The following is a 12,956-nucleotide window of genomic DNA, read 5'->3' as shown; positions in this document are numbered from 1 at the left end:
CCAGGCCAGCTCTCTGCTGTGGCCAGGGAATGCAGTGGAGGATGGCCCAAGTGCTTGGGCCCTGCACCCCATGGGAGACCAGGAGAAGCACCTGGCTCCTGGCTTCAGATCAGCGCGGTGCGCCGGCCACAGCGGCCATTGGAGGGTGACCCAACGGCAAAAGGAAGACCTTTCTCTCTGTCTCTCTCTCACTGTCCACTCCGCCTGTCCAAAAAAAAAAAAAAAAAAAGAAAGAAACTGATATTCAAAGTCCAGATGCCATTCATGGCATTTGAGCTACATAACTCCACCGTCTGGTGAAGGCACGAGACACCCCATGCGTGTGTCAGGCCATGTCCATGAGTATCTACTCTTAAAAAGCTTGCATCTGATGAAAATTAACATAATTTGAGAAGTTTTGAAGTCATCTGAAGGAGATTTTCTTCTCTTTTGGGCTTTTTTCCATGTGGAGACACTTAGTAGTTCCAAGTACTAGGTATGCAACAATCAAGATTTGAAAATACTACCTCAAATTCATAATGTAAGCAACCAGGAAAACAAAATTTGTTTACTGATAGATTTGACAAATATCATAATATAGACTTACATTGTGGAAAATGCCAATTTTTAGCTGGATATCTTATATTAAACTCAATGGGATATTCTATGTACTATGAATGCCCGGTTTCTATGATACAAAGACTCAAACAAACAAAAGCACAATTGAAAATACATGCACAAAATCAATCATGTACACTAACAACATGGGACAAGACATTCATTTGCCAGACTAAAATTTTACTTCAGTAAAATACTAAAACATTTCTAAAGTGACACCACTTAGATTTGTTATTTATTTTTCATAGAATTTCATAAAATCCTACTGGTAATAGCACTTGAACACCTAGTTAATCACTGATCTGTCAACTAGGAACACAACTTTATAAAAGCAATTTGATTCCACATGCTTTCTGAAAGGAACTGTGGCGAGACGCGTGTCTCTGAAGTAAACACTCAGAGCTGGGCGCTCGGTATCAGACCAGTGTGGTCTCTCTAAGAAGGTCCTGATGCCCTCCCTTGGAAGGCCAAGGCAGACAGAATTAAATACGCAAGTGTTCCTGTGCATATCCCCAACATTTACTCAAAGAATAAAAACCCAAATCACTGCTCATCCTACTCTAAGCTATCAAGGAAGAAATGCTGACAATGCTGCCCACTTAACACGGACCAATATTTAAGGCAGCTGAAAAGCTGTGATACTTAAGGGATGGTTTTCCTTTTTGAATTTAAAATCATGTTTCAGGTCCCTAACGGAGGACCTGTGTTCATTCATCAAAGATTCTGGGAGAGTCTATGTCTGACAAGTGTGTATTATAATGACTACAGTTTGCATAAAGCCAACCAGTGTTTCCTGTCACCAACACTCACAATATTCATCAGTTCAGCACAGTGGAAGAACAACTGACCAAAATGCCAACAGACAAAGCAATGTGAAAGCAGTTACAGCACTTACAGGCTGTTAACAGGACACACATTTCCATCCAAATACTATTTTATGTCCTAATGTAATAGTATTTGCCAGGGCAGGAAGCTCTAGGCAGGTGCATGTGAACACGCATGCTCAGGTTCTCGTGTTACAGGACTCAATCAACGGAAGATGCTCTTTGGGAAAGCAAATCAAAGCCAGGCGTGTCTGCAACTCAGCACAAACATTCCACATGCCATATGTCTGAGGGAGACTTGCTGCAATTAGCGATGCTACGTGTGTGCCCCACGATGACTTAAAACCAGTAACAACTCACTCCAGGGAGAAGCTGGGGATGTTCTCTGAGCCAGTGTCGGCGTGTCCCAGGGGCTCAACGCGGCTGCTGTCCTCTTCCACACCATCCTCCTCCTGCAGGCAGAACGACACAAAGGGCAGGGGCTCCACGTTAGCTTACGGGCACTTGTGCAGTGTGAGAGGAGACAGGACCGTCGGGTCTCTCCTTCAGGGAGGACAGCCCTCCGTGCGAGCATGTGGGACTGTCCTGCCACAGAATCTCTACTTAGCTCAGTTATCTCATCGGCTTCCACAAGTATTTGAGGACGTAATGCTATACTACAACAATGCCATGATATATTAACAGATACACATGAGACGGAGGCTGAATGTTGAAACTGTTGACTGATCCAAACAGGTGAAACCTTTATAAACCAAAACTACCACCAGAACCTTGCACCTGCGAGTCCCCTGGTCCCTGCTGCCACAGTTTATCCAAAGGAAGCATGCATGCAGCAGATCTAATCTCAGACTTAAAAGTCTTCCTCGGTGGCATTTGCCAGAAAATTCCCCAAATCGGCTGATGGATTGCCTGGAGGTCGAAAGGACACTTGTGCTTACTCCTGTGTGTGAAGGACCAAGCACAGGGAAAGAAAAAAAAGCGCTCCCGTGATCACCCTGTGACAAGCAAAGTTAAACCAGACCTCCCGATGTGCTGCAGCCATTGGGGGGGGTGTGTGTGAGGACTCCCAAGGACGCACATGGGTTCATGAAGTCAGTAAAACACCCCCTGAGAACACACCTTCACGGATCACAGAGGTCACCGTCTTCTCATGGAAGAGCTCACTAATAGTAAAGTTGACTTCAAGAGCATATGAATAACGATGAAAATATTAAAAGTATCTGCTAATTAAAGCAAAATTACCATCCTCAGGAATCTCCTGGGCACTACATTCCCGAATGCCACTTAGTAAAATTTAATTAATTCAGTCCTTGTACGTTTCTGTGTGTAATTCCTGCATGCACACTGGAGGGCGTCAGGAAGTTCATGCAAAGTCTTCATCAACTTTAATTCCATTTTTTCATGAACTTTTTGAAGCCCCTTCCTATAACATGTTATGTTTCCTTCTTCCTATTTAAATTTGACAAGCAATGTTTTGGTGAACTTATTAAACCACCAACTGTCGGCAAAATCGTATATTTTTAATCATGTTTTCTGTGAGACTCAGCAGAAACCTAGGTAGCATCCACAGACACATCAACTGGAGGCGTCAATCCGCAGAATGATAGGCAAGGCGCCTGCTTTGCAGACACAGTGTCAGACGATACAGTAAATTACCGAGGAGTGCAAGAAACAGCAGAGCAGCTGCAAATGCCACATGGACACGTCCTCCAAAAATTTACCCTAAGAACCGAGCCTTCCCGGGAGGTGTGGCTGTGCCTCTGGGTGCTGATGGCGTGTGCGGCGGACATCCAGGCCCCGGGAAGACTGCTGGCGAGGCCCTCGCGTGCCCGTCTCGTGGCAAGCAGCAGCACACGGCACCTCTCTTAAAGGTTAGCCTGCACCTTGACCCTGCCTAAGAGCCACACCTTGACTATCAACACAGACTCCCCGAAGGACGCTTGTGGAGTCAGGGCCAGGGCAGGACAGCGTATGAGGTGGAGGCAGACATAAAAACAGACTTTACGTTATACATGTGTTGTTTCGGAACTGCCAGCGAGCCAGGTCACCCACCCAAACACCCAGGCTTCACTCTGAAACAGCCACGCGAATGAAGTGCTCCGGACAGCTGTGATGCACCATCACAGGGTGACCGACACTCTCAGAGTTCCCACTGCGGAAATGACACGGATTCCCGTGACACGCAGGACAGTGTCTCACGAATATGCACATGTGCTAAGGTGGGCTGGACACACACCCACTGCAGGGAGGCCGTGGGAACCACACGTAGCGGTCTCAACCTTGGGCTGGATGAATATCAGCTCTTACATGGATTTATTTTCTTGGCTGGTCCTTTGTTTAAGCTGTGACTGAACACAGTCACATTTAGCGAGGACTGTATGCTGAATTCCATTATAACCACTGTAAGGGAAGTTCTAGTACACGTGTACGTGTGTGTGTGTGTGTGTGTGTATTCAATATTTACAGACCACAGCATGGATTTAAATTGGACAGGGTTAAACTATGTGCAGATTAGTCAAATAAACTTATTTCTTCTTTCCCGCCTTTCCATCTTAGAGGGTAAAGCACCCAAGAACTCAGGTTTGAGGGTTCACTAGAACAGAGTTTAAAAAAGCCAACTCCTGGGGGTCTGTACTGTGGTGTGGGAGATTAAGCCTCCAACAGCAATGCCAGCATCCCATATATGTGTAAGTTCCAGTCCCAGCTGTTCCACTTCCAGTTCCGCTCCCTGCTAATGCACCTGGGAAAGAAGCAGAAGATGGTCCAAGTGCTCGGGCCCCTGCACCCACCTGGGAGACCCAGAAGTAGCTCCTGGCTTCTGGCTTTGGCCTGGCACAGCTCTGGCCGTTGTGGCCATTTGGAGAGTGAACCAGTGAATGGAAGACCACTTTCTGTCTCTCTCCTTCTATCACTAACTTTCAAATAAATAAACTAAAAAAGAAAGCAACACCTACATCTGCAATTGCAGGACCTCAGCAAGTTACACACCCGTTCTGTGTCCCTCGCCCTTCTGTGACACAACAGCAACAGACTCACATTCCTGGGCCTAGGAGGCTCAGCTGCCACTTTCCACACCCGCATCCCCATGTCGAGTGCCTGGGTTCAAGCCTCAGCTCCTCCACTTCTGCTACCGCTCCCTACTGATGCATCCTGGGAGGCAGCAGGTGAAGGCTCAACCGCCTGGGGCCCTCCCACCTGTGCCGGAGACCTGAATGGAACTCTGGGCTCCGGCTTGAGCACAGCCCAGTGACAGAAGACCTCTCTCTCTCTGCCATCTCTCTCACTCAAAAAGTCATGAAATGGAAATTTGAAAAGAAAAAAGGCTGATCTCATTCCTGCCCAGGTCGGTCTTTTTATTTATTTTTTAATATTATTCATTTGAAAGGCAGAGGTATAAAGAAGGGGGGGAGGAGAGGAGAGGAGAGGGGAGGGGAGGGGAGGGGAGGGGAGAGGAGAGGAGAGGAGAGGAGAGGAGAGGAGAGGAGAGGAGAGGAGAGGAGAGGAGAGGAGAGGAGAGGAGAGGAGAGGAGAGGGAGAGGAGAGAGGAGAGGGAGAGGAGAGAGGAGAGGGAGAGAATGAGTCTTCCATCTGCTGGTTCATTCCGAATGGCCACAACAGCCAGGATTGGGTCAGGCCAAAACCAGGATCCAGGAGCTTCATCTAGATCAAGCACATAGGTGGCAGGGACCCAAAGACTTGGGCCATCCTCCACTGTGTTCCCAGGCACATTAGCAGGGAGCTGGATATAGGAAGTAGAGCAACCTGGACACGAACCGGTGCTCATATGGGATGCCGGTGTCACAGAGGGCAGCTTTACCTGCTCCGCCACAGCGCCAGCTCCCCTGCCAGAACTTTTGGGAGGAGGAAGGAAGACAAACCCAGTCAGGAGCAGGACCAGTGCCTGATGCATAGCGACTGCCCAAGAGAGGGGGACAGATAAACGTAACTGAACAGCAGTACGCCACAGGTGCACAACACAGAACCCATGCACTGATAAGCAATCAGGGCGAGCATAAACAAATACAGGACAGTTTAAGGGGGTGTAGCCATCCACTCACGCTTTCTGACTTTCAAAACATTTTAATACAAGACATATTACCTACTCAACTAAATATAAAACACATCTTCTGCAATTTAGGAACCACTGCTGAACACCTGATATTTATTCTGCTCTACTGAATAGAAAGCATTTTCATTGTAAAATGTCTCCAGAATGAGACACCAAGTGGAGAAGAAGACACACAACCAAATGCTACCATTAGTCCAGAGGCAGGAGGAAGACAGCACAGATTTCCGTTTGCGGAAATTGACCGAGACAAAGACAACCTGAGGAGGTGCCCAGGGCGGTGGTTAGGAAGCTGCCCAGGACGTCTGCATCCCAGATCAGAGGGCCTGCTTAGGATCCTGGCTAGAGCTCCTGAGTCCAGCTCCCTGCTAATGCACACCCTGGGTGCTGGTTCATGTACCTGGGTCCCTGCCATTCACGTGGAAGACCGGGTGGAAACGTTCCCAGCTCCTGGCTTTGACCTGGCCCAGCCCTGGCTGTCATAGGCATTTGGGGATTCAATCAGTGCATGCAAGATCTCTCTCCCTCTCTCTCCCTCTCTCCCTCTCTCCCCCTCCCCCCCCCCCTCTCCTGATCCTCTAAGACAGCCAAAGGTAGATGTCAAGAGCTGAAGTTTCTGTCACCTGCACCTTCCAGGAAAGGTCAGAAATGAGGCTGCCCCGGCTTCACGGGAGCTGGCAGAAGGCACGAGAGTCCCCGGTCAGAGACGAAGGTCGGTTCAGCATAAGGAACACCGTCAGGGCACGAGGTGCGACCTCGAGCTGCAGTTCTCCTAAGACGTGGTGAACGCAGGCGGGGCCGGCAGTGCACAGGGGAGCACCCAGAGAGCAGGAAGCCCAGGTCCTCCTTGCAGGTGGGAAGCACACCTGCTGACTGCAGGAAGAGACCCCTCGCCTGCCTCCTACAGCTGTGCTGAGCAAGCACCACGGACAGGGCCATCCCCAGCAGAGGTCCCTGTGCTCCCAGCGTGCAGAAAACACGAGAACCGTGGAGAGGCAGCTCCAGCAACAGAGACTGGAGGAGGAGGAAGAGCACCCACACAAGCCCCAGGAAAGCAGCCCTCCGGAACACACACACCACGCTCTCCATGCTGTGTGAGGGACGGTGACCTCCCGTGAGGCGCTGTACTGATCAATCACACGGGGCCTCCAGGACGTGGGCCCTGCCACCCGTACGGGAGACCCAGGTTGAGCTGTCACCTCCAGGCTTCAGTACGGCCTAGCCTTGGCTGCTGTGTGCACTGGGAACATTTGGCAAGATGTCCCTCTGTCTGCCTTTCAAATCAAAGAGTATTCTTAAGCCTCTTGGTGCGTGATTTTATTCTACATGTGTATCTGGGACGATCACAGGCATGTTCAAGTCCCCAGAGACGCCCCAGGAAGTGTTCCCAGTCACCAGGAAGGTGGTCAGCCAGGAGACCCACTGGGGGCCACCAGCACCCCGCTTTTATCCTTGGGAGGCACCAGCTTCTCCCAGAAGTCCTCATTGCTGCCCACAGTCTTCTCTTAGATCCCCAAGTGACAGCTCAGGAGTAGGGCAGGTAACTCACGTCAAGAGGTTAAGAGGGGGCCGGCACCATGGCTCACTAGGCTAATCCTCCGCCTGGCGGCGCCGGCACACCGGGTTCTAGTCCCAGTTGGGGCGCCGGATTCTGTCCCGGTTGCCCCTCTTCCAGGCCAGCTCTCTGCTGTGGCCCGGGAGTGCAGTGGAGGATGGCCCAGGTGCTTGGGCCCTGCGCCCCATGGGAGACCAGGAGAAGCACCTGGCTCCTGGCTCCTGCCATCGGATCAGCGCGGTGCGCCGGCTGCAGCGCGCCGGCCACGGCGGCCATTGGAGGGTGAACCAACGGCAAGCAAAGGAAGACCTTTTTCTCTGTCTCTCTCTCTCACTGTCCACTCTGCCTGTCAAAAAAAAAAAAAAGAGGTTAAGAGGGGCTGGCGTCGTGGCACAGTAAGCTGCCACCTGTGACACCAGCATCCCATATGGGTGCAGGTTTGAATCCTGCCACTCCGCTTCTGATCCCACGCCCTGCTAATGCACCTGGGAGAGCAGCAGAGGGTGGCCCAAGTGCTTGGGCCCCTGCACCCACGTGGGAGACCAAGAAGCTCATGACTCCTGGCTTTGGCTTGGCCCAGCCCTGGCTGTTGCAGCCATCTGAGGAGTGAACCAGCAGATGGACAATCTCTCTCTGTGTCACTCTGCCAAAGAGAGAGGTTATAAGAGCCACCCCCACAGAAAGGTCCTCCTGCCCCAGGAAGGCCAGAATCTCCTGGATCACCACCAAAGGCACAGCTGCTCATCAGATATGTGGATCAGGGTCACTTACAGAGAGGCAGGTGCACTGCCTCTATTAGATTTCCAGAAAAACGGAGCCTAAACCCAGAAAATTTAAATTCTCACGCAGCAAGGAGAAATGGCCTTGTCCTGTAGTCACTGCATTACAAAAAGTACAGAAGATGCTGGGAGTCCAGGCAGACAAAATAGTGAGAGGAACACACAGTGCACGGGCCCAGGAGAGGAGAGTGGGTCCTGTTACTGCGTGGGGCCGGGCGTCCCACAGCAGGTGCCCGAGTCTGACGGCCCACCTCTACTCCTGACTCCAGTTCCTGCTGTGCCCACCCTGGTCCTAGGTCAGGTGGACACAGGGCACTGCGTGGGGCCGGGCGTCCCACACAGCAGGTGCCCGAGTCTGACGGCCCGCCTCCACTCCTGACTCCAGTTCCTGCTGTGCCCACCCTGGTCCTAGATCACGTGGCCACAGAGCACTGCGTGGGGCCGGGCGTCCCACAGCAGGTGCCCGAGTCTGACAGCCCGCCTCCACTCCTGAGGTGCCCACCCTGGTCCTAGGTCAGGTGGACACAGAGCACTGTGTGGGGCCGGGCGTCCCACAGCAGGTGCCCGAGTCTGACAGCCCGCCTCTACTCCTGAGGTGCCCACCCTGGTCCTAGGTCAGGTGGACACAGAGCACTGTGTGGGGCCGGGCGTCCCACAGCAGGTGCCCGAGTCTGACAGCCCGCCTCTACTCCTGAGGTGCCCACCCTGGTCCTAGGTCAGGTGGACACAGAGCACTGTGTGGGGCCGGGCGTCCCACAGCAGGTACCCGAGTCTGACAGCCCGCCTCTACTCCTGAGGTGCCCACCCTGGTCCTAGGTCAGGTGGACACAGAGCACTGCGTGGGGCCGGGCGTCCCACAGCAGGTGCCTGAGTCTGACGGCCCACCTCCACTCCTGACTCCAGCTCCTGCTGTGCTCACCCTGGGAGATGTGGCAATAGCTCCAGTAACCGAGTCCCTGCCACAGACCTGGGAGGCCTGGCCGGCCCAAGTCCCCGGCCCAGCCCCTTTGGGGGCATGTGGGCAGGAAGCCAGTATTGGGTGAGAACTGCTCTGCGTATTTGTGTGCGTGTCTCTCTCCGTCCTCTGCCTCTCACACACATTCTCTGTTATGGGAAGCCACCTGCAGCCCGTCTCTAGTACAGATTAGCCACCCTGCTCTCCTGCACTACAGGGTACCAGAAAGACTGGCCCACAGGAGAGGGGCAGCCGGAGCACGCGGGTCAGGCCGTGAAACTTGCCTCAGCTCCTGATCTTCCTCAGAATTTCAAAAATCATCTAATTTTCTTCTGTTTGACTTCAAAAAAGTTCTCTCTCTCTCTCCCTCTCCCTCTCCCTCTCTCTCTCTCTCTCTCTCACACACACACACACACACACACAAATATCCAGCACCTTGAGTGGATTTCAGTACAAAGAAATACAGGATCGGTAGTGAGAACATATATTGGAACTGCCATGTCACTCATGCTATGACCAACAACAGAAATGCTTACAAAACAAGGAAAACCAAACCACGCTGCCTAGCCCACAGACTGGAGAAAGCCGTCACCCGCAGGCCTACCACCTAACTCCGACTTCTAAGGAGTGGAATGTTTTAAATGAGAAGTGCTCGAAAGAAAAGACCATGATTTTGAGCCGTATGTTGTGATTTTACAAGTGTGTTACACAAACCAACGTTACACTGCCCCGATTACCTTCACGCCAATGACTTTCATGTTTAGGAAGCAGAAGTAGGAAACAAAGCTCTTTTGCTGCCTTCGCAAACAAGAAAGTTTACAATATTTTCCTCACCTAATTTGATAATTATACTTTGCAGTAAAATATTTTCATTGGTTTGACTTTTATTGCTATGAAAACACTCAAGTGAAAGGGCTTTTCACCCTTTGGAGGGCACTGCCACGTCTCTCCTACCCTAACCAGACACGCTGCCCATCAGCGAGTTACCGTGGCCTAGGAAAATATGTACTTGGGTATTGACAGAATGAATCAAGCCACTTTTCCTTCGTATTGCCTTTGGTGACAAACAACTCCAGAGGGATGCGTTGCCGAGGCCCCTGAGAAGCAGGAGGAAGATTCCAGAAGGCGCTTGTGTTAAAGTTGTGACCAGGTGAGTAATTTGCCGAATCGCCAGGGAGAAGTAGTTTCTAACGCCACGAGCAACAGAACTGAAACCATCTAGGGGCGGGGCTTCATAGGGAAGAGTGATTTATCTACAGCAACCCGCCAAAGACGCAAGCCCAGGAAACACACACACAGTGTCACCGCAGGAGCCCCATGTCAAGCCTGGAGTGAAAACCAGAAAGGAAAAAATCCTCATCCAAGTGCTCTAAAAAACAGACAGTATCGCTCCCAAGGGAGATATCTGAGAATAAGGATGGGCTCCTGTAGAGCAGAACCGACAGCCCTCTGAGGGCCAGTGCTGTGATGCGGCAGGTTAAGTCCCCGCTGGGGACACCAGCCCGCGGAATCGGAGCACCCCTCTGCTTCCCACCCAGCTTCCTGCTAACGAGCCAGGGAAGGCATCTGAGGATGGCCCAGGAGACCCACCTGGCAGGCCTGACGGAGCCTGTGACTCCTGGCTTCAGCCCAGCCCAGCCCTGGCTGCTGCAGGCATCTGGGAGGTGGACAAGCATATGGAAGATCTCTCTCTCTCTGCCTTCCAAATCAATAAATCTATAAAAAATACGACTTTTACTTTCAGACGCAATCCAGTTCGTTGTCACATACACGGAGCTCTACTGAACAGAGCCCGCCCCCCAACAATGTAGAACACCGTGCGGAAGGCTCAGTGCCTGCGATGCCGACTATGGCACGCGAGCTCCAGCCCCACGGGGGGATTCCTACTGTCCCCATCTCAGGCAGAACCAGCCCATGGAATGTGCGTTTCCCAGAGGAACCTGCTGTTTGCTGCGTTTGACGCACACGACGTGACTCCACCCACCCAAGGCAAGAAGAGTCGCTGGACAGAAGCAGGCGGTGGCGAATGACAGGGGTCAACTACACAGAATAAAGGGCACCGCTTCCATGCTCATGGACCTCAAGGCAGCTCCAAAACACAAGGCCCTTCCCACGGGTCAGGAGTGCAGGGCACGGGGACCTCACTGGGACTCGCCCAGCACAGTGTCCAACCGTATCACTGGGATGCTTGCCCAGTTCTCTTCCATCTGGCCTTTGCCCAGTGATGCTCAGGGGACGACACACCCACTCATGCTCGCCAGGAATCACTGACCCCAAGAGCTAGCCCACCCATGTCCACCGCAACACAGGCAGCTGTCTCCACTCCACGCACTCTGGACCACCTGTTTTCCCAGAGTCCCCTCCGCTCACTGACGGCCAAGGGACCACCATTTAGGTGACGTAATTTTAATCAGACTCACCAGTCTGGCTTCAGCAAGAGTCACAGCCACTGGGTTTCCTCTGAACACTGCTGAGCGCACACTCGCTCACAGACTGCTAAAATGTACAGATACTCAATCTGACCAACCTGGCCTTTCTAACAATACCATTATCTTAAAAAAAAAAAAAAAAGTTACAGAATTACAGAGAGAGGTAGAGACAGAGAGAGAAAGAGAGAGAGAAAGGTCTTCCATCTGCTGGTTCACTCCCCAGACAGCCAAAACAGCCAGAGCTGTGCTAATCCAAAGCCAGGAGCCAGGAGCTTCTTCCTGGTCTCCCATGCGGGTGCAGGGGCCCAAATACTTGGGCCATCTTGTACTGCTTTCCCAGGCCTTAGCAGAGAGCTGGATGGGAAGAGGAGCAGCCAGGACTAGAACTGGTGCCCATTTGGGATGCCAGCGCTTAAGGCCAGGGCTTTAACCCACTGCACCACAGCACCAGCTGCCTCAAATAAATCTTTACAAGTAAGTTTTTTAAAGTAACATAGGATTTACTGAGCTTAGGAATAAGTTTATTTTAAAAATAAAGATCTTCTTATACCTATTAAGCAAATATTTTCTTACTAAAGAGAAGTGCAAACCATTTCTTAAACAGGTAAAAAAAAGTTTATAAATTTAAAAATAAACAACAAAAAACAGAAATGATAAACTCTGGCATGTACCGAAAACATATCAGGGAGACCTGGATGGAGTTCCCAGCTTCTGGCTTTGACCTGGAACAGCCTTGGTCATCCTGGGCATTTCTCTGTCTGCCTCTCAGATAATAGGGGTGCGGCAGGGGAAGAGTGGTCCAGTAAACAAAGCCTGTGGCAGGGCCAATGACTGAAGTATGTTCTGTGTCTCTTTCCTAATGTGACGGAGCCACTTCTCACCCAGACAAGCAGCGGGGTCCCAGCACCACACACACAGTGGGGTCCCGACACGCAGGGCACTCACGTGGGTGAGGCTTGCTGACCGCTGAGGATGCACCCAGCCTGCCCAGAGCCTAGAAGGACCACAGAGCTGGGGGTCCTGCCTCTGTCCACCCTACCCCCTCGCTCCCGAACCTTCTGAAAGGGAGCCACAATCCTGTCTCAGGAGCCCGCTGAGATGTGCTGAATAAGAAAAGTGCAAGTGCAGAGCAGAGACAGCATCTAGGACACATCACAGACAGGGAGAATGCATGGAAAATCCATCTATTTGGGTGTGAATTTCATCACCGGCAGGTACCAGGGCCTTTTCCCTGTGTGCAATCTCAAACTGTTTTGCACCAAAATAAACTCCCCTTCCACAAACTCTGTGAGGCTCCACCATGCTTTTATTGACTTCGTCCTCACAATGACTTGGCCGTTCCTATGCTATGGAAATCAGCACCAAGAAGGGGCTCCCGCTTCTGCAGACCCTGCCCCAGCCACGCCAGGGGCTCGCAGGTGCGGCACTTGCTGAAGGAGACCTGAGCTCGGCACTGAGCCCAGGGCTAGGATCTGCGAAAGCCAGAACCACATCTGCACGGCAGAAAGCAGGGTTAGACTGAGCATGTAAAGTCAGAACGACTGCAGATGCTTCTGACAACCTCACGAGGAACGGGTAAATAAAGAACTCGGGAAGTATTTCAGGGGAAATTTCTGGGCAGCAGGATAACAAGTATTGTCTTTGTCTTTTTTAACAGATTTATTTATTTGAAATTCTGAGTTACAGAGAGAGAGGAAGAGACTGAGAAATCTTCCACTGAAAGCCAGGAGCTTCATCTGGGTCTCCCATGT

General features: G+C 51.6%; 1 protein-coding gene across 24 annotated transcripts in view; it reads right to left on the bottom strand.

Moving 5' to 3' along the window:
- Positions 1 to 12,956, bottom strand: part of PARD3 (par-3 family cell polarity regulator) — a 507,188-nt gene that overhangs the window by 253,782 nt on the left and 240,450 nt on the right. For all 24 annotated transcript variants that reach the window (XM_070056191.1, XM_070056180.1, XM_070056187.1 and 21 more), the window contains exon 6: positions 1,782 to 1,873. In XM_070056191.1, the coding sequence (XP_069912292.1) occupies positions 1,782 to 1,873 (92 nt within the window). The remainder of the gene's footprint in view (positions 1 to 1,781; positions 1,874 to 12,956) is intronic.

The sequence above is a fragment of the Oryctolagus cuniculus genome, chromosome 13 (assembly GCF_964237555.1).
Source record: "Oryctolagus cuniculus chromosome 13, mOryCun1.1, whole genome shotgun sequence".
Taxonomy (NCBI): domain Eukaryota; kingdom Metazoa; phylum Chordata; class Mammalia; order Lagomorpha; family Leporidae; genus Oryctolagus; species Oryctolagus cuniculus.
The sequence above is the reverse complement of the archived record's forward strand: the minus strand, read 5'-3'. Positions and strand labels throughout refer to the sequence as shown.